The 22,212-nt window shown below is 42.4% G+C and overlaps 3 protein-coding genes across 3 annotated transcripts in view; 1 reads left to right on the top strand and 2 right to left on the bottom strand.

Annotated features, from left to right (window-relative positions):
- The window catches only part of rgs17 (regulator of G protein signaling 17), a 385,251-nt gene that overhangs the window by 256,189 nt on the left and 106,850 nt on the right, over positions 1-22,212 (top strand). The window lies entirely within an intron of this gene.
- Positions 4,796-22,212, bottom strand: part of LOC311058622 (inactive phospholipase D5-like) — a gene marked incomplete at both ends in the record, with an annotated part of 94,704 nt that continues 77,287 nt past the window's right edge. The window contains 8 exons of the mRNA XM_084076083.1: positions 4,796-5,304; positions 7,860-7,950; positions 8,279-8,444; positions 8,872-9,008; positions 12,253-12,450; positions 13,751-13,878; positions 14,463-14,571; positions 16,338-16,524. Of these exons, the coding sequence (XP_083932209.1) occupies positions 4,796-5,304; positions 7,860-7,950; positions 8,279-8,444; positions 8,872-9,008; positions 12,253-12,450; positions 13,751-13,878; positions 14,463-14,571; positions 16,338-16,524 (1,525 nt within the window). The remainder of the gene's footprint in view (positions 5,305-7,859; positions 7,951-8,278; positions 8,445-8,871; positions 9,009-12,252; positions 12,451-13,750; positions 13,879-14,462; positions 14,572-16,337; positions 16,525-22,212) is intronic.
- LOC311058738 (mitochondrial carrier homolog 2-like) lies at positions 19,801-20,716 on the bottom strand (the record flags this gene model as incomplete). Its single annotated transcript, XM_084076206.1, has 1 exon — positions 19,801-20,716. The coding sequence occupies exon 1, from the start codon at positions 20,692-20,694 to the stop codon at positions 19,801-19,803; it is 894 nt and encodes a 297-aa protein (XP_083932332.1). The 5' UTR covers positions 20,695-20,716.

The following is a 22,212-nucleotide window of genomic DNA, read 5'->3' as shown; positions in this document are numbered from 1 at the left end:
CTCCATGGTAACCGTGACGTCAGCCCTCTCGTAGTCCTCCAGGGCTCCAGGTATTGATAACTTATTTGTTTGTCTTTGTTTTGTATTGTATTGTTTTGTATTGTATTGTATGTCATGATTGTTATAAATAAATATTTGTGGGGGGGGGGGAATAAAAATAAAAAAAGGGCTCCAGGCAGTTAATCCAGGACGCTTGAATTCAGTGTGGAAGTAGCAATACCACAACATAAAAAAACTCTGTTACAAGGCCTGCGTTCAAAATGTTACCTGAGTAAAAGTACAAAAGCATTGACATCAAAATATACTCAGAGTACCAAAGTAAAAGTACTAAAATGTTTGAAAATAGCAGATCTACAATCTCACAACGCATCACATTGCAGCGCGTTGTGGCTATTTTCAAATAGCGGTATGTATAAAATAGGGCTCAAGTGGTTAATGTATGTTTTATAATGTAATAATTTACTTATTGACTTATCTGTACTTATAAGTACTGTAACTAGTAACTAACTAGAGTAAAAGTAGCCTACAATATTTGCCTGGCTCTGAGATGTAGTGGAGTAGAAGTAAAAGTACTGAAAATTGGAAATTCTCCAGTAAAGTAAAAATACCTCAAATTGTGCTAGTTACTTTCCACCACTGCCTGAGTTCCTATCAATTAGTAAACCGAGAATTCCGATTTGACTGGAAGTAAGTAGTGACTTGTGATTTTGGTTTATTGTGTGCATCCTCACTTTTTAATCATGATCATGTTGTGATCACACACACACGCGCGCACACACACACACACACACACACACACACACACACACACACACACACACACACACACACACACACACACACACACACACACACACACACACAAACAGAAGCCAAATTATACTTTTTTTTATTAAGAGTAAAAATAAAATGTGCTGATTCGGTAATTCAGCAGAGTGCAACAACAATGATATACACTAATAAATATACATTCCTTTTGTATTTTTGAAATATATAATATTCTATTATAATCATATAATCATGTCTTCTGTGTACAATTCATAAAGGCAAGACATGCAAGCGGTTGTCATGCCAAAACAACACAATGCAGTAAAGGTAGGGTACTTCACAAAGCTTTTACAGAATACAGCAGAACTGAGAAGTCCATCTGTAATGTTTTCCTCAGTAGTTAGTTAGGGTTTCGTGGAAATGGCTTAAATTACTTGATTATCTTTTTATCCTCTTGAGAGCGAAAGACAGGTGGGTGTGCACATTTGGAACGAGTGGAAGGCAAACTTACACAAAACATGTTCTGTGAAAATAATGTTTTCAGTAATATCTTCCCTACCCCCGCTGATAGGTAAACAGTCATACTGCTTCCATATTTGCTGGACAACGTCAGTAAGATTCAAGAAGGCAACAATCTATTTAAAATAGTAAACATGCACATAGTTGCCTGGATATTGTCTCAGAGCTACGTAAATTAATTAAGAAAAGGCTGTATGTGACACTTGTGCCCTCCGGGTGGCAGTCATAGTATAGTAGTATAGTAGTAGTAGCGTATTATAGTGGTTCTGACATCAGTGTAGCACCAATGACTTACTGAGGAGACTGTGCACTTAAAGAGACCAAAAGAAGGCTCTTCAATCATATGTCATATATCGACTGAAGAAAGTTGTAGGCTATTATGTGAGGCAAGTCCATGTACAGTACTACAGCAGACTGAGGTTAATTGCACTAGTGTCTACTAATGAAACTATCTTGAAAGGAAAAGAATGATGATCCTATTGTAGCAATAATGCAAAGTATTATGGCATGGAAATGGAAAGTGGGTCTAGTTTAATTGAAATGAGTATTTCCCCCAGGGTACAGTGGTGACTCACAGTAAAGAAGCAGGACACACTGGCCGTTGCAGGTTGTTGAACTTGCATACTCTAACTCCAGACCCATCTGCTACCATAACCCAGATGACACCAAGATGTAGCTCATAAAAAAAAAGAAAACTCTATTTTGATATCCACTAGGTGGCAAGAGTTAGCCATTCTGAATAGTTTACAATGTAGTCTGTGGAAGTTCCTGTCTGAGAGAGAGAATATAGATTTTTCACTACAGTCAGTACCGTGGCCACATGCATCCTGTCTGTGCTTATTATTGACATCTTGTCCTGACTCATTGTATGGCAACCCAGTCTAGACAGCAGGTTGCAGGTGATTTGTAACACAGATACATAGTCGGGGGGAGACCAGTATCACAATAATGCCCTGAATACATTGCTGTGGGTTACCCATTGTCTCACACTTTAAGTAACTGCTTACTGAGTCTGAAGCAGCTAAAGTTTACCAGAACAATTACTCTTTAAATGATGTATGCTGATTAATATGATGATTAAGATAAAACCGTGAAAACGTTGTTAATTTCTTAACAACAAATAACCATGCAGTACCATAGGGATGAAGAGTCTTGCTTTTACAATAAATGTCTTCGACATACAGAGCACAAGCATTGCAGAGAACATGCCTGGAGAAATCTGAGGGCTGCTAAACAGAAGTCAAGATCCTGCCTTGACATGACAGAGAAAACAGTTCAGTTCAGAGCAACCACTCTTCACCCATGAACAAATATAAATACCCTATACAGTAGCCTATCTCTACCTTGTCCACATGCTAGTACAGTAGCACATACAGATACAGGCTACATTGGTGGTATGTAACCTGGTATTGCAGGCTGCAGGCCTTGCCAAAACGAGTTTGTTTGTCAAGCATGACAAAATGTTATTCACAGGTGCATAGGTAGTACACACACACACACACACACACACACACACACACACACACACACACACACACACACACACACACACACACACACACACACACACACACACACACACACACACACACACACACTAAAAAGACTAAAACTAACTCTCAGAGTTAAGTTGACACTCTGGATTTTGCTGTGTGTACCAAGAGTATCATGTAAGGTACTGTACAGAAGACCCATACACTGTCGAAATGCACATCAAATAATATTTGCCATTACCGTATTTTTCTCATGCCTCAGAAAAATACAATAATGACTGTTATAACACAAAAGCATCATGGTTTCTAATAACCTTTAAATAATTTTGTTCATGCCTCTGGCTGTATTTATAAGCGCATTTTCAACATTGTGCGAGTCTTATAAAACCCTATCATGGTATAATTGGTATTGCAAGCCCCCATGTCCTTGAGGTGAATGGTAGATGCGCTGTTAAAAAATTCAGTATATTGATTTGTCCAGCAGCAGACCATCTGGCCCCTCCCTCTAACTGTTCATTCGAATGTTTGTTCAATAAGTCACAACACTGCATTCAGACGAATGCCGTAGTTATGACGTTAATCAAGTGGTCTTTTTTCCTCTAATTTGACGGTGGACATTGGAACAAAAACATATTTTCAATAAGGATCCTTTCAGATCAATTGCCCATATTCGATTAGGGAAAAGTAAGATTGCATCTGTCTGTCTGTCTTACACGGTGATGAGTGGCCGCCACACCTGGGCCATTCTGCGATGTCATGCCATCTCATTAGTGTACTGTAAGCTTAAACACAAGTACACAACATGAGGGTTAACACACAAAACAAGTGCAAACAGCAAAGTCTAAATAGGCTTTCTGAATGTTTTCAGAGTCAGACAAGGAAGTGTGATATGCTGAAGGCATGATGGCCATGAAGTAAATGTTTTATGTACAGCACCCTACCTCACGAGTACATCTAGTCCCATAGTAGATTATGTCACCAATGACAGTATAGAATGTTTGCTGAGAGCATGCAGGGTTACTGAATGACAGTAGTGTAGAATATACTGCTCATGGGCAGTTCATTAACATTTGAGAAGTATTGTTTTAAACTATGGGTCAGGGCAGGACCTACAGGTTAAGGTCTGACTTCCCATTGGGTCCTCCAAACGGCAAGAAGTCTGTCACTGGAAGAAGTGACGGGTCAGATTTTAAAACAAAACAAAGCCACAAGTCTTTCTTAAGCTTTATTTTGCTTTAGGTAGCTGCACTACAGACAGTTGGGTGTTTGCTCCAGGATGACATTAATCAGCTTGCAAGACTGCTGGAAATTGTTAGTAGTGATGAACACTGTCATCACTAATTGCAGTGATAAAAGTCTCTTTTAACTGTGTACCTTATGGCCAACTTTACACAAAAGGGTTTCAGTAAAGAGGCATTTTGAAAACCAGGACATGCATGTACATCTTGTATTATATTATGCTACTTTAGGGCATAGCTTGGCATAAGACATTTATCAACTCCCTTTCCTCACATACTGTAGAGAGGCAGGAGTCGATCAGTCTGTAAAGGGTAATAAATCATGACTGCCACAGATCTGTTGATGTTTATGGAATCAATAAACTTCATCTGTTCCATGTCTTCAAAACAGATATTGACTGAGAGAAGACTGAATAATCAGCAGCCTTGAACATCATAAGAAGTTCCTCAAAACATTGCCATTAATTTAAGATCTAACTCAATTTTGCACTACCTTTCAGTTTAAACAATCAAAAAATAAAAAGGTTTGGCTTCATTCTTTTTTTAATCCAAAAGTGCAAGAATTGCAGAGGAGTATTTGGCTCCCTAGGAGTCCATCTTTGTCTCTCTGCTGGAGATGGTCTGAATCAGACATTATGTTTTCTCTGCATTTTTTTCTTAATATATAAAATGAGATTAATAAAATGCTACAAAGACCCAATGGAAGTCCATTGTCATCATCAGAAGAATGTCATTCTCCAAGTCCAAACATTAAGATAAAGCAAAGCCCACAAGGCCTCACGGGGACACATTCGACAGCTCTCTGCTGCCGCTGCTTTCAATAGACTGGCTGGGTAGCAGTCCTGACATTTTGTCGTTGTGGTCATTAATTTTGATTTGCACCTGTCTGTCGTCTAGGTGACTGGGGTCTTTATCTTGGTAGCTGCCTATTGGCACTGGTCCACTACCTCTATCCAAGTGACTAATATTGCTTGACTCCTGTCCGTTGCCATGGAGCTCTGCATTGTCCCGCGATGTGTTTTTTATTGGAGCAGGTCCGTTGCCGTGTTGACTCGTTTTGATTGGCAGCAGACCGTTGATGTGGCGTTTTCTGCAGACCGGCACCTTATTACAGACCTTGTTGGACTGCAGGGTGCGGGTGTAACATGAAAACCAGTCCCTCTCAAACGCAGCCTTTATCTGCTCCACTATTGTGGCGTTCTTCTCCTCTATGCCCTCTGGCTGGCTGATCACAAGACCAGCTCCTCCGTTGAAGGTGAATTCATTCCCTACCCAGTCAAGGTTGCCTGTAAGGATAAAAAGAAAAAAACAGGTAAGACAATTATGAAGTCAGCTGTTACCAGAGTCTAAGACACAGCTTTCTTTTCAGAAGTTTATGTTTTAGTTGCTTTTAGGAAACAACAATAAAACAAGCCAAAAACATGATGCCTCAAAGCTGAAACTGACAAGATAGAACTGATGACAAGGAAGAATTGTATAAACAGGTGACATGTGGTCTAAAGTGAAAACCAACTTTAAACAGTAATTATATATATCTTATCGCCAACTGTTTCCCTCTTCTGGTTTTACTCTGAGGCTGAGGTTTTCAATTTTGTCCATCAGTTTTTTTTATATTTTGGAGGTACCAAAGGAAGACTTGTGGGGGGACATCATGGCTCAAAGCCTCTGACTTGCCAGTGCCACTTGAGTTGTTTTTGCTTTGTACATAAAGTACATAAACAATACAGGGAATATAAAACTTTATTATAATCTATACTGCAATATTATGTATGAAACTTCCAGAACTTTTGTCTTTCTATCTATGTTTTTGCCTAGTACAATAAAAAGGGCAGGCATTATAAGCTATGGCTTCAGCCTACACGTTCTCTTGCTGTTGTTTTGTTCTGTTTGTTTCGTTTTTTTTATGTAGTGTCTTATTCTGTACATGGCTAAAGACCAAAACAATTATTACTACTAAGAAGAAAAATAGAAATTCCCCTAAGGGGATGTGGCGCTGTGCCTGCCTAGTTTACAGACAAATTAAAAAACCTCTTTCCAGAATCTGGTGAAGATAAATAGCGTTCTAATTTCTAAAATGTCCATTTTCACATAATTTGTATACCTTAATAATGTAAATGATCACATACCCAACCTGGGTAAGAGGATTGGTAAAATGACTGCGAGGGTGATAAGCTTGTACTTATTGATCATCTGCTGTATAGCTCTGCTCTGATATAGCAGATACAGTAGATCAGCTGTTTCGTCCCTAGGGGTTATACGGCAGCTGACAAATCCCTCAGATAAAATGGAAACATTGAACTCGTACTGCGATCGACCTTTCTGCTTGACCCTCTGAGGTCTAGAGCTTTGGCCAAAGAGGTCAGCAAGATTAGATTAAATGTAGACCTGTTGTAACCTATACGTCTTTATACCTTTCTTTTTTACAATTTGTTTTTCAGAAAACCTAGGTTAGGATTTAGAAGGTGTTTTAGAATTCACCTCAGATCTAAATGGGTTATGGAACTCATTATGTCAAACATGGACAACATTTTACCAGATAATACTTCCTTGTATGATTCTAAGCTGAGGAGACACAGGAGTGCATTCGGGCGCAAAGGAACCAAAGCACAGGGTGGAAAACCGCTACCATTGGCAACCGGCAACACATGCTGTATTTTCTGTTTGCAGAACTGGGGTCAAGCAACGAGAAGCCAAAGAAGTACAGGTGTGTGACAGTATTTGATTCTACTGACGAGGACAGTGAATCCTGGTGGGCTGCCACATCAGTGGCCTGTGGGCCGTCAAAAATATTTTTACCTGAATGTTTTAACCTGTTTTTACCTGATGGTCTCTTTAAGCCCTCTTTGTGTGTCTGTCGGGGTGGACATGAGAGAGTGCTACATGTGCAATCCAGGACTAGGCTCACTGGCTAACAACTGTGACCAACTTAAGCCAGGCTCACACTACAGGAGTTTTGGGCCAGTTTATCCCCAACCAGCCTGATGGCCAGAGAATTTAGTATACATTGCACGGATCCAGTGCATGTCATTCCGTGCATAGTCGCCTAGAAACCCAGAAAATCCATGCATATGTACGGCGAGTCCCACGGTGGGCGTAACCAGTCGCAACCGGGACGGCAACTCGCTCGCTTTAGCTCGCTCGGTGGTCCCTTACGTGGCTGGGGACCACCGAACCATTTCGGAGACTGTGCGCCTCCGAAATGGTTTAGTCACAATGGGGGAGATGCGAGGCGGCTATGCACAGATTTTCGGGTTTTCCAGTTGTCTATGCACGGAATTTGAAAAACGTTCAATGAGAACGTTTCCTCTGGCGATCGGGTTGCTCCATTCTGTTAAGGGCCATTGGCTCCACCATAGTCTGGTCAGTTTGGTCCAATCTGGTCCAGTAACGGTTGAAATATCTAGATGGACATCTTTTAATTTGTTTAAGTAAGAATTAATATGAATAAGTGCAAATTTGTATTTATTTTTACTGATAATAAAATAAGTAACAACAATAACAATTATTTACCTTAGAATATGACACAAAATGTGATAAACATTTGCATATTGCTTTGTGTAGTTTAGGGATGCAATAAATACATACTGTAATTACATTTTCATCCCAAATTGTGACCGTTGTATAGTACATAAGTAATAATAAATAAGGCTATGGGTATATTATAAAGAAATGATCACTTAGATATTCTGTCGTTAGTCTCAGTTGGATACAATCGGGCAATGATGAATATATTTATCCCACAGGTGATGCGCTCAGGTTGTTATTTATGCCCCAGTTAAAATGTGATCTGCAGGAAATGGGCGAGGAAAGAGACAGTAAACAATCCAGTGGATGAGCTCACCTAGGTAAAGAGCTCTGTCTGTCACCATGAACCTGTTATGGTTGATTCGCTGGAAGCTGCCATTCCCCTGCTTTCTGGGACTGAAGAACTTCTACACACACACACACACACACACACACACACACACACACACACACACACACACACACACACGCACGCACACACGCACACACGCACACACAGATATACATTCAGACAGATAGATGCATACAAACAAACAAACAAACAGGTACATACATTTAGGTAGATAGATCGATCGATAGATAGATAGATAGATAGATAGATAGATAGATAGATAGATAGATAGATAGATAGATAGATAGATAGATAGATAGATAGATAGATAGATAAAGGCAGTGAGCATTGAAAAAGCTAGATTTGTATGGTGTGTGCAATGTATCTAGCAGGCGGGCACTCACAGCTTCCAGTGAGCAGTTGCTCTGCTCCATACACAGATTGCGCAGTGACCACACAAAGTTGAAGGTAAGAGGGTGAGTCTGTTCCCAGCAGCTGACCAGGAGGCGGACACGCACCTTCCTCAGGATCAGAGCCTCGCGCAGCAGACCGTCGATACGAGACCAGTACCTTGGCAGGCAGACAGATACAAATTCAAACACTGATAGCAATAGCACTGTCTGCCCGAAGGCTGTGACCGATTCACTGTTCTTTACTTCACATTCCAACGGTCACACGCACATATACGCAGAGTTAAGCCAACGGATTCAAAGTAAGACATCAACGCAGGCATAGATGCACACAGCTAATCAATGCATGTTAACCACTTAAACCCTCTATACTTAGTAAAAAAACATGAGTTGGTACTGTACACCGTTTTTTCCATCTACACCAAATCTTTGCCAAAAATAGCCGATCTACAAGCTCACAACGCATTGCAACACGAGGTGTTGTGAGCTTGTAAATCTGCAATTTTCTGTGAATGTTCCCCTCAGAATAGGAATGCGGTTACGGTTTGCATTTTTAATTCACAGAACAATAGAAAATGGTTTCTGACCTGTGAGGGTTGTTGCTGAGGAGTGGCAGGTAGTCGGTGATAGAGATGTAGATGAAATGGCGGGCCTCCTGAATGACCCTGGAAATGGCCTCCAGGTCACTGCTTCGGTCTTTGGGTATGAGAACGCTTGGGGAGCTCTGTTGACGTGAAATGGAAAAAAGGGTAAAAATGATGAGGATAGATCTTTCCGCCGTAGCGCCCAAACTGTGTTAAAAACTCACTTGTACTCCTTGGCGTTCGAAAATTGAGTTGCTGTTTTCCACTAGGCAATGTGTCTGTATGTTGTCCTGTTTATTGTGTATAGTTTTTGCTCTCAGCACTTTGGTTCAACACTGTTGTTTTAAATTATGCTCTATAAATAAAGGATTGGATTGGATTCTACGAGGAAAGGTTTGTTGTCGTAGTTTTTTTAAACATATTTTTTCCCCATTTTATCCCCATTTTAGTCATTATGTCAATTCCAGATTCCCTGCATATTCTTCTAGTCACTTGTCACTGCTAACTCCTACAGCTGGTTCTAGGGACTGAGAGTACAGATGGCCATGTGTCTCCTCCAATACGTTACTGTGACCACTTCTATTAACTATTAGCTCTCGAGGAATGACACAATCCAAAATCCATGTCAACTTCTACCAGGTCCCCCCTGTGCTACCATTATCACCTACACGTCAACAGGGTTGTGAAAATGGTTTCACAGCATAATACATGGCTGAAAAACAAAAGCAATCTATTAGTATTCTGAACCTGGTGTTGTCTGATACTCGGCTTATTTATGATCTCTTAACTCCTCTAGATACATGCAAGGTTATTAAAATGCGTGCTGTTCCCAAGCCTGGTGTGCATGGCTTCTTTATTTCATTTTGTGGAGACTGTTTTATATACATTGACAATCTAAACTCCCCATTTTAGTTTTAGTCTTTTTAGTGTGTGTATGTGTGTGTGTGTGTGTGTGTGTGTGTGTGTGTGTGTGTGTGTGTGTGTGTGTGTGTGTGTGTGTGTGTGTGTGTGTGTGTGTGTGTGTGTGTGTGTGTGTGTGTGCGTGCGCGCGTGCGAGTGTGTGTGTGTCATACGTGTGTACATTTGTGTACAGTACATACACATTGTCTACTACACTCATCAAACCCAACTAAGGACATCGGTTCCCTGCTTGGAAGGCAGAATGATGTCTCATCTCATATCCAGGCACCAGAGACTGTGAGAAACAGTGTTTTGCAGAAGCCTTATGCTCTTTATGAGAAATAGTCTCTCTCACCTAGCTGTCATCTCCACTGGAAGTGATTGCTATACTTGGGAGGGTGTTACGCAGATTTACATCCCCCTCATACACCTAATGAAAAACCAGACACCCAGATGATGGCAGCACAAAAAAACTGTATTAAAAACAATATAAACTCTAGTGTGTGGATATTAAGTACTGCATATCCCAGACACAATGAATGTGTCTGCCACGGTGGATATGCAAATTGTTTTGTTAGGACTTTGAACTATTACTATAGGACTATTGTCATAACATGAAATGTCACTGTTTACTGTTACTGTTTGATGGATTTCACTTGTCAGTGTTTGACTATCCTGCTCTGTGTGAAGACATAACAATCAATGATAGGGATGTCGTCAACGGAAACAACATGAAACTTATCACTCCCTGGAGTGTGCCGTTTGAAAAAAAAGCATTAACGCAGCGTCCGATTGCTGTGAAACATGAAGCTGGCCCACAATAAGCTACCTGCCCTGGCGGAGACCTGTGCTCCGAGGAGCGAATGTTTCTAGTTTATATGTGTTTTGCATGGCCACGCATGTTAAAATGTTACTTAAATGAGATTGGTGTTTTGACAGTTGCTATGTTTGATGTTTACCTGGTATCATGGTTACTTTGAAGCACAAAATATGTCATTTTGGCACTCTACTTATTTGACCATTTACACTGTGGTTTATTCTTTAGAGTTCATGCCATTTAATTAGATTTCTCACTTAGTCGTGCTGGATAAGAGTGTCTGCTAAATGCCTAAATTGCCTACAGCAGAATAACACCAGGGAGGTGTGAGGGGGATTCAGGGCGATTGGGTATAGTTCAGCGAGCACTGCAGTGACAGGGACCAGGGAGAGGGGAGGCCAATGACATGAACCTGCTCTTCAACCGGTTTGACAAGGGTGGGGTCCAGTCGGCACCCAATCTGCTGCGGCCACATGTCAAATGCCAGCGGGACCAGCAGTGTCCCCACAGCAGCCGAGTTGGACGACGGCAGACCCAGCAGCTGGGTGACTACCATGACCCCCTTCAGCAGTGCAGAGCGTATATTTACTCAAGTACTGTACTTAAAGGGGCCACACCATGAATTAAACAAATATATATTATATATAAATATTGCCCCTAATACGTTTTAAACAGGTTGTAAGCCTAAAAAACATCCAGATATTTTTTCTCACAATCTGACTGTCTGTCATTCCAAGCTTTTTCAGCTGCAATACCAAAACGTCCTTTTGGGCAGAGCGGTGCTACTGAGCAATTCTGTCTGGCCATCATCAATGCAATGGCAATGCAAGTGATGTCACTTGCATTGCCATTCTGAAATGGCCTGTTCAGACACGCCCATTCTGAAAATCTCTGAAATGAGAATGAATGACTAAATGTTAAAAAAAAAATGTTTTGGGGTACAAGAGACACTGGGGAGCCCAAAAAATACCCCCCCCCCCCCCCCCCCCCAAAAAAAAAAGAAAAGAAATTCATGGTGTGGCCCCTTTAAGTAGGAGGCAGAGAAAAAGAAGAAGAAGAAGGAGGAATGTGCTGGCACTGAGCCAATTAAGGCCATCTATGAGCAATTATGGACCTGGAGTCAGAGGTCCAATATTACACAGTACAATCCTGAGTGTTTATTTAACTCTGAGATAATACAAATGTAACCAGGGTGCATTTGGTTACATTTGTACAAGCTCAGTGTTAAAGTAACACTTCACAGTTTAAGCACTCCATTTTGTCATTCTATACCAAGTGGGGGTTCAAATAACAAGAACAAAAGCACTACAGCATTTAACCCAATCTAGGCAGTTGTGATTTGTAAAAGATCAGATCGGATTACTCTGTGTGCACATACAGTAAAATGACAACCACATAGAATCTAGTGTCTACTTAACCACTTAAATCCCACTTTTTCGTACAACGAACAGCAAAAGCAGTTAACCTCCCAACGTGTCGCAATGAGACATGTGTTGTGTGAGCTTGTAGATCTGCTATTTTCACTATTTTGGAACATTTAGAAAATCGTTTGGTAATTTATGATGTCACTTTTTAAGGACACTCCCAAAATAGAAATGTTTTACTTTTTTTTTTTTTCTAACGAGGGCCCTCTGCGTTACATTGGGCACACAGCTGTAGTCACTCACAGAGACATAGGCCTCTGCCTTGGTGCTGTTGAGAGTGAGCTCCAGTGGTGAGTCCCTGTTGAAGAGGCCAAAGACCCGCTTGGACCAGAAGGAGGGGATGAAGTCTCTGTATTGGAGGCCCCAGTAGAGGCTGAACACTCTGTGGAGGTCAAGGGCCAGACAGCTGCAGTCATACACCAGCACCCCCAGTTCCTTCCTCTGTGCAAAGACACATACAGTACCGTCAGTGTCCACCTCAACATCATCATCATCATCATAATTATCACAGCAACATTACATTAAAATCTGTTCAGTCGTGTTTTTTCCGTCAGTATCCACATCATTATCATATAATCATAATCATCATCACTATCACCGCCATTACATCCATCTCAGTAATATCAGTAACAGTCTTAAAAATGCTTTTATGTCTAGCCGTCTTGACTACTGTAATGCTCTGTTTATGTGTATTAATCAAAAAGAGCTGGATCGATTCCAATGTTGCAGCAAGGCTTTTAACTAGAACAAACAGGGACCATATCTCCCCTGTTTTAGCATCTCTACATTGGCGGCCTGTTCATTTTAGAATACATTTTAAGATGTTATTGATTAGTCTCTGCATTCGCCCTGAATATTTGCTCCCTCAACCCCCCCCTCTCTCTGTCTCTCACACACACACACACACACACACACACACACACACACACACACACACACACACACACACACACACACACACACACACACACACACACACACACACACACACACACACACACACACACACACACACAGTTCCTTGCCATATCCGACTGTCACCCAATTACAGGCCTCCCTTGGTCACGGTAACCTCTTGTGGCTGAATGAAAGCAAATTGCAGCAGCAATGTTCCAACTAGTGAAAAGCCATCCCAGAATATTGCAGAATGTTACAGTAGCAAAGGGTTAGGACCAACTCCATATCAATGCCTGTGAACGCCTGTGAACAAGACCATTAATGAGGTCAGAAACTGATGTTGAGCGATTAGGCCTGGCTCACATGTAGCATTCCAATTCATTCCAAAGGTGTTTGTACTGTATTTGTATTTTGGAAGCTATATGGAGCACAGGATGAGTTATTGATTGCTTACTGTATTTGAAATTGAAATAGAGATTGAAATAGAGACCATCAACCATACACTGTATGGTTGATGGGCTCTATTTGAATCTCTATTTCAATTTCAAAAGTATCAATATGGTGTCTAGATCCGTCTGTCAAGCTGGTCAGGGCTCTGTGCAGGCCAGACAAGTTCGTCGTCAGTCATCTCAACAAACCATTTCCGTGGGGGGGGGGGGGGGGGGGGGGGTGCACGGGGGATTGTCATTCTTAAACTGAAAACAGCCTTCTGCTAACTATTGCTACAAACCTTTGTCTAGAATCAATGTCATGTTAGCTGTGTAATGTGTCCGTATGTGTGGCTGTGCCTTTCTGTGCGTGCGTGCGTGCGTGCGTGCGTGCGTGCGTTGTACACATCAGCTACCATGGCCAGGGACCTCCAATCCATGCTAGCACTGCCGAAGTACAGGTGTTTCCTGTCCACCACCCAGAAAGAGGAGTGGAGATGTCCGTTGGTCAGCGCCGTCATGTTCACATAGTGTACATCAGCGCCTGGACACAACCCAATCAGCAAAGACAGAGAGAAAGAGAAAGAAACTGAAAAGGATGCTGTCGCACAGCGCTTTTGCACCACAAAAATTATACATCCATTTAGATGAACTAAATTGAGTACAGCCTTGTGACAGTGAAAGAGAGGGAAAGTAACATTATTTTGGGGGGATTACAAAAAATAAAGAAAGTTAGAGCTATGCTGCAGAGAGCTAAAAGCACGGGTACGCACACTAGGGGTGGGACGATATGGGTACCTCACGATACGATATATATCACGATATTAGGCCCACGATAACAATATATATCACGATATTCGACAAGATTCGATATATTGCGATATCACGATATTCGTTATATATTGCAAGAAATTTCACCAACGATATATCACGATAGTCCTTGTATTCATTACACAAATACAGAGTTGGAAAAAAAATATTTTATATTTTAAATATCGATCTAAAAAAAAATAATATCGATTATTTATCGCGGGATAAAGTATCGCGATATATCGATATATCGATATATCATCCCACCCCTAACGCACACACAGGGTATGTTGGATGTATGTATGAGTGAGAGCTGACTGTGTCTGTCGAGGGTTCGGAGTTCGGTTGAGTCGGTCATGCCACTGGAGATCTTGAGGTTGATTCCCCTCGCTTTCAGTCCCTGGAGCTCTTCCAGCAGAGCTCTGCCCTGTGGGAACACAGGAGGAGAAGGTCCTCACATATACTGTACATTTGCAATACGATACATTGTGAATCTGCTGCCTAGTCTATTCATCTGTCTCTGCATTAATTATCTTTGCATGGCGGCCATTTTGCTCTTACATCATACGTAATATGTAAGAACAAAATGGCCACCGTCTGAATGGTGTAGCTTATAGCTCCTTGGAATATGTCTGAGGTACCTGTGTAGAGCATGGTGCTAACACTGCCAAAGTTACACAGTAAAAGGTTAATTTATACTTTTGTACCTATCAAGAACACTCCACAGAACACGTCCTGTGTATAGAGCACCCACACACAGATGCTATATTCTGGTGCAGTTCCCATCTCAGTGGGGCCTTATTTGGAGCCATCTGTTTGGGAAGAGGTTGCTGCAGGCTGAGGCCATTAGATGCGATCTCTCTTGTGGCCCCATGCAGGCATTACTGTCTAGCAGCTTATTCTATACAATGAAATGTGTGTGTGTGTGTGTGTGTGTGTGTGTGTGTGTGTGTGTGTGTGTGTGTGTGTGTGTGTGTGTGTGTGTGTGTGTGTGTGTGTGTGTGTGTGTGTGTGTGTGTGTGTGTGTGTGTGTGTGCATTCAAGGCTGCTGTGAATGGCTCCACATTTGTGTGCTGTGTTTTCATGAAGAGAGAAGAGAGTGATCAATTTGATTAAGTTGTAAATAGTAGTAAAAGTAGTAAATAAAATAGACTCCCTGAGTCGAGAATACTTGTTTTACTGTGGTGCTGGACGTACCTCAGCCAAATACAATTCCAAATATAACTCGGTTCCATTGACCTCAAATTAAATCTAAACAGGTATTTTGGCAGCTGGTAAAGGAGCACAGGAGGAGTTATTGATCACTTACTGTAGGGATGATGCTTGGGCTCTATTCCAATCTATCGTGGCATTCAACATTGTGTGACTGTGTGGTAGCGCAGTGGTAAAAGTGCCTGCCCACCAACGCGGAGGTTGTGGGCTGGGTCGAATCTACTGTGGTGCATCCGGCGTTGTCGAGCGTCTACTCTACATGAACACTTGCCCGTGTTCGGGGGTGGGAAGCCGGGCGGGGAGGGTGATAATTGTCACTGCACGTAATCCTACCGGCTGGGGCGACACCTGTCCGCAGGGAGTGTTGGGCGGGAGGAGTAGGACGAAGGCTCTACGTCCTCCCAGATCTCCCTTTGGGGGCTCCTCACAGATGAGTCAATAGGATACAGCAGTGACGACACAGAAATGTGTGTGGGGAGGAATCAATTTGCATAAGGACTAAATTGGGGAGAAAAAGGAGGTAAAAAGCTAAATAAAAAAAGTGTGTCATGACAGAGTGTTTGTGTGGATGGCTAATTCAGGGCATGGTCACACATACAGTACATAGAACCAATATAGAAAAGAAGCACGTAGTTGACTTTTCACTTCTAGTTTTCTTTCAGTGAGCCAACCACTCCAACATAAGTGAAATGAACAACACACGTTGTGAGTGCATTAAATCAGAGTCTAATTAGTTTGACTTAGGCACGAGAGGGTAATACTGTTGCTGTTTATTTACCCTGACCAAGCCATCAATCAAGCGTACAATCAAAATTAATCAGAGGTCGAGGTTTTAATCACTGGTTTAATCACTGAATTGTTAAGCAGTGCATAAAATGAAGTGGTGCAACACAGCAACACAACAATTCAAATAAAACCTAAATCAATAAATCCTTGACTAATCCTTGTTAGTGCAAACCGAGTCTGGTCTCTTGGTCTTACCTGCCTGGCAGCAGGCTGGAAGCTGGCCTCATAGTCAGAGGAGTTGAGGAGCCACAGAGGGGACACGATCTCCACGGACCGCACTGCTTGGTCCAACAGGTCATGGAGGCCATCAACGAGGGGGAGATAGGATGTTTCATTGTCTAAAAAAAAAACGTCCTTCGGAATGTTCTCCACAAGCACTACCCTATGGAAATCAACAGAGAAAACAAGCAAACTGAAAAGGTTAAAAAAGTATCTGTGTAACAAAGACAGGGAAGGGAAGGAGGGGGATGGAGGTGGGGGTGCTCACCGTGCTCTAGCTGGTCCCATAATCGAAAAACACTGCTGAAATTTCATCAGAGTAAGCCCCGGCAGATATTTAATGGAAATTGCCTGCTGGAAATTAATGCGTGGTTTCTGTCTTTTATGAAGCAATTATGTCTAGTTCATATTAGCAGCAGCGGAATCATCATCAGCTCGGGGTAGATGCACATGGCACAATGCCAGAGAAATTAGGCTATATTCATCCTGTTCTGGATCATTGCATGGCAGCTCTGAGCTCTCTTTCGTTGGCACAGCAAGATAACAAAGTTTTCTGGCTGTTGCATGCTCTTCTATTCAATAAGGCATCATTAGATCTCGGGGTAGTTTTCTACTTCGCCTTTAGCAGAGACAGAGAGAGTAGAGAGAGAGAGACAGAGAGTAGAGAGAGAGACAGAGTAGAGAGTAGAGAGAGAGACAGAGAGAGAGTAGAAAGAGAGACAGAGAGAGAGTAGAAAGAGAGACAGAGAGAGAGAGACGGACGCACGGACGGATAGAGGGGAGCAGAGTGTACGTGTGAGAGACAAGAGCGAGAGGATGGGGAGTGATTGGAGTTTGATGTGCAAGGACATCAGCAGACATCTAGTGACAAAAAAGGTCTGGGCATATGGGAACACCATCATCTCACTTGGAAAAAAGTTAGAACTCTGTCCATTTTGTGCCCATATACTGTATGGAGATCTCTGTATCTGTACTGTATGTCTACCTGTGTCCCTTCTATGCCAGTGTTCTACTTCTTTGGAATGACGTGCTACTAACAACCTAAACAGGCTGGTGAGGAAGGCGGGCTCCGTCGTGGGGACCTCACTGAAGGGGGTGGAGGAGGTGGCTAAGGTGCATACAGCGAGGAAGCTGGATGCCATCATGGAGAACCCCTCCCACCCCTTCCACCTAGATATAGTGGGGCATCTGAGCAAGAGAGGAAACAACAGATTCACCTACCCGGGGTGGAACTGTATGAGACTTGGCAGGTCCTTTGTGCCATGTAGCTCTGAGGAATTACAACGAGACACACATTGGTCGCTCTGCCAGGTCAACCGTATCATAACTTGGAATATTAGATGTATCAAGGACTCTGACGACCTCTAATGACAGTGACACACAGGGTATGGTTATTGTACTGATTGCACTGTGAACACTGTCACTTTTCTTTCGCATTGCACTGATTGAAATGGACACTTTATTTGATTGACATTGCACTGATTGTAATGGACACTTTATTTGTTCTGGGGCGGGATACTCTGAGGACACTGCATCCTTCTTGTAGTTTTTCTGCATAGTGCAGGATAGTTGTATATATATACTATTGTGTACTGTTGTTCTGTATTGACGGTTTGATTGATTGAAGTACTTTATTTAGAAAGACATGGAAAAAGTACATGGAAGTACAGTGAACAATACAAGGTCCTCTAAACTGGATCGCCCATAAAAGCACAACAGCTTATTTCAAATGAGATTCCCACGCACTCAAATCATGATGACATTTAAGAAAACAGACAGATATACACTACTAGCTTACAGGTTACTGGTATGAAAAACAAGAAATATGTACAATAAACAGTTCGAGGAGGGAGGGGGGGGAGGTTAAGACTTTGACAGGGGCCAGTTTGAAATTGCAGCCCCCTGAAGGTGTTTCTTATCGTTTTTCTTGCCTTGTATTGCTGTATACGACTACTACTAGTACTTTCCTTCTCTGTACCTGTAACTCTGTAACTCGTCTACCAACACATAGTGAGAGGACTATGTATTTCTGCAGGTAAACACCACCACACTACTGTAGTGGTTGATGATTGCTGGTATACTGTATCAATAGAGGGGAAGATGTATATATTGTTTTATTATGTAAACACAGGCCAAAGCCACAAAGTATGCCCCCAAACCACACATCACAACCCTGACTTGGAACACAGTTTCCTTGAGAATCACACAGCCTGGTCTGGACCCGTCCATCAGATGATTTAACAAACACAACAAAGACAAAACGTCACATACTGTAAGAGGAGGTCCCCCGCTTTCCTTTTTTTCACTTTGTGAATTATCATTAGTAGACAACATGACTAACATGCAGGTTTTATAATTATTACTCCATCAGCAAACATCCCAACATTACGGACAAGGGGAGCGATCGATCATCGTGGATTACGGAGGTGGCAGGTGAGTCGCTTTATTGTGGGAGGAGACGTTTTCACAGCGGACATCGTTAATTTTAACCACTTCAAGTCACATGTTATACTTCACCGTACGATGGGTTCTCGTGGCGAACAATAGGCGACCGATCTACAAGCCCACAGCGGGCTTGTAGATCGGCTATTTATGAAAAACAATTGCCCAAGATACGGACGCCAAGTTGAAAGTGGTTGACGACTTGCCTTTTTTTCTGTTTTTACTTCAAAAGGTGACGTTGTGTTTTTCGACGCATTTCACAACCTCAGCATCCTGCCGACTTTCAATTGAACACAAACTTGAAATACGATTTCCTTAATATATATATATTCGTATATATATATATATATATATATATATATATATATATATATATATATATATATATATATATATATATATACGAATAAACATTATTATCAAAATAAAGCTCTCCAACGACATTTCCAATCAACAGGATGCGCACCTTGCTGTCAAAATTAAGTTTCTCGGTTTTATTAATGTTGTTTTAATGTCAGACGGGGGTGTTAAAAAAAGAAAGACTAACATAGACCTCAACATAAACAAGTGCATACAAAGTATTAGGCTCCGTTAGGCTCCAGACCCCCGGGTCTTTTATATTACAGTTAAAAAAATCACACCCAGTGTGAAGTGGGCGGTGTGTGGTCATCACAACATGACTCACTTAAAAAAAAATCTAAATGTGTTTTTTTAAGTCCATACTGCTATTCATAGGGCTGCACATGTGTCATGTGTTTCGCTAGCCAATCACAGTCCTGAATTTGCAAAGTCAGCCAATCACATTACAGCTAGTGGTGATGACACTAGCTGTAATGTGATTGGCTGACTTTGCAAAAGTATAGATTTGCATTGACTGTGGAAGGGTTAGGGTTGTAGACTGCATTGTAGACTATTGGCCAATCACGGTGCAGGATTGGTCAGTGTCCAAACCTCACTTATAGGGGGCGGTTACACCGCACCAAAAATCTATCGTCTGCTACCTCTTCTGGTCGATGGCGTAGGTCTTTCCTGCTGGAAGCTCCCGGAAGAATAAACTGTTGCCTCGGCTCATGTTGCCCTCTGTGTATACATGTCTCCAGCAGTCCACCCAGGTAGGATATACAGAGACGTAGGGGGGAAGACCTCCAGCCAGCCCGCAGTTGTTGACAGCCATGAGATTTGACACCAAGACGAAGGGTTTTTTGAGGATGCTGGCAAGGTATCCTGTCATAAACGGGCAGGGGTTCTTGATCTCTCCTGTGTGACTCATAGAGTCATCGATGGCGTAAGTGTTGACGAGGTGAACCAGCAGGTTGCAGATCCACAGAGACAAGACGTCACCCAGTAGACGAGGAATCAACCCGGCAAAGAATCCCAAGATTCCTTCTTCTCTGTAGACTGTTAGGATGGAATCAAACGCACCACTGTATTTGGTTTCTCTTCCTATAAACTGGACCATACACCTCAATGTGATCACATGGAAGGGGTGCGAGACGATGGTGGCACAGGAACTAGCGATCATGTCTTTGGTTGTCTCATTGACCACGTGGAGCAGGGATCCATCCTCTGGTTTCTGATCTCCTGTTACATTAATGTCTCCATCTTGGCATTTCTGCAGAACTCTGCTGCGGACGATGGTCCCGATGGCCCCAGCACACAGTCTGGGAGCCAGTCCATTGAACAGGCCCGCTTTACCGTCCACCTTGGCAATGTGTTTGGCGTAGGCAAACAGTCCAGGTAGCTGGTACACCTGTCTGCCAAACAGGTTCCTACCCAGAGAGGGAGGTAGAGGCTCATGACCCACCTGCACCAGGACCTGGATGTACATGACTGGGTGAGAGAGGACGGTGAGGCCGGAGCCCAGGAGAACCTGACCACACGTGCCCGCCATGATGAGATACACACTCTGAACTACACACTGTGTTACACTGAGACACACTCTGACCTACACACCGTAACTCTGTATAACTCTTAACTGCTGTGCTGCCTCTGGGGGACTGAAATTCCCCCAGGATCAATAAAGGTATTCATCTATCCATCTATCTATATATATATATATGGAGATCGCTGTATCTGTCAGTCCTTGTCCCTTTTATGCCCATATATGGAGATCCCTGATGTCATCAGTATATGCCCATATATTGGCATGCCCATATATGGGTATGTCGGTTGGATTGGCGGTTCTGGACAACTGGATATCTCTGCCTATATGGACCAAGCCCCCAGAACCATGGTAGAACAGTGAAGAGGCCAAGCCTGGTGGTCAAATCTGAGAATGCACTACTTCCGCATTTAAAATGCTACTGCGCATGCATCTCCCGTTTGTGCACCTGCTCATAACTCTATGGCCGCTCTAATCGAACCAATATCTCTACTTCCGGCAGACTTCCGGGTGCTTCAAAACACCACTGAGCACTTTCATAGAAATGAATAGCTGGGGGCGGGGCAATCCGCCCTCTAGATATATTATAACTCTATGATATGGACTTATTGGTCGGATCGGCAGTTCTGGACAACCGCATATCCACCTCACTCCCATGAGTCCTTGCCGGTGTGTATGCCGAGTTTGAAGTCAGTCGGTCCAATATATCCACATGACCATATATGGTTACCTGCACTTATATGACTCATATAAGTCTGAGTCATAGTGACATGCCTATATATGGTCGTATCGGGTTTGTTTATGGTTATGTCTAAGTCACAGTGACGTGGTCGTAGTCCTGTATATAAAAGATTCAAAGACAATGCAAAAAGAATGAGCTTGTACAGTAGGCCGTACAAGAACTACTGCTGAAAGTGTCTAACTAGTAGGACAGGAAGTACTGGGCTACAGGAAGTTCTGGTAGTCTGGACAACCGTTGTACTTCCTTTACTTCCAGGTAGACACTTTCAGCAGATGTTCTTTTCCAAGAGGTTCAAAAGTTACGTAAAAAGTTAGGAACTATCAAATATCGATCATTCAGGAAAGGGGTGGGGCTAAGTTACACAATGAAGGACAAGGACTCAGCCTAATCTAATGAGGCTATTAACCCATAAGTCTGCATGACAAGCGGTTCAAAAGTTATGTGAAAAAAGAGAGGGGAAGGAGCCAAGTCACACCAATGAAGGGTAAGGACTCACAACAGAGTGCAATGAGGTGATCCCCAAGTCTGTACGAGAAGTGGTTAAAAAAATAGGAACTATCGAATATAGACCAATCAGGGGAGGGGGCAGAGCCAATGAAGGACAGGAATTCTCAGACGAGTCCAATGAAACTGTCTGTGCGACAAGAAAATACACTTTTCAGTCTAACCTAAAGGTGCACCACATGCTGAAATATACTTTAATAGCTATCGTAGTTATGTTATTACTTTATGGCTTGAGGCTCCTTGAAAATATGATTCTAATTAGCCTTCATGCTTTCCACTCA

The sequence above is a fragment of the Gymnoscopelus microlampas genome (assembly GCF_963454915.1).
Source record: "Gymnoscopelus microlampas genome assembly, chromosome: 13".
NCBI lineage: Eukaryota > Metazoa > Chordata > Actinopteri > Myctophiformes > Myctophidae > Gymnoscopelus > Gymnoscopelus microlampas.
This window is presented reverse-complemented; position numbering and strand designations above follow the sequence as displayed.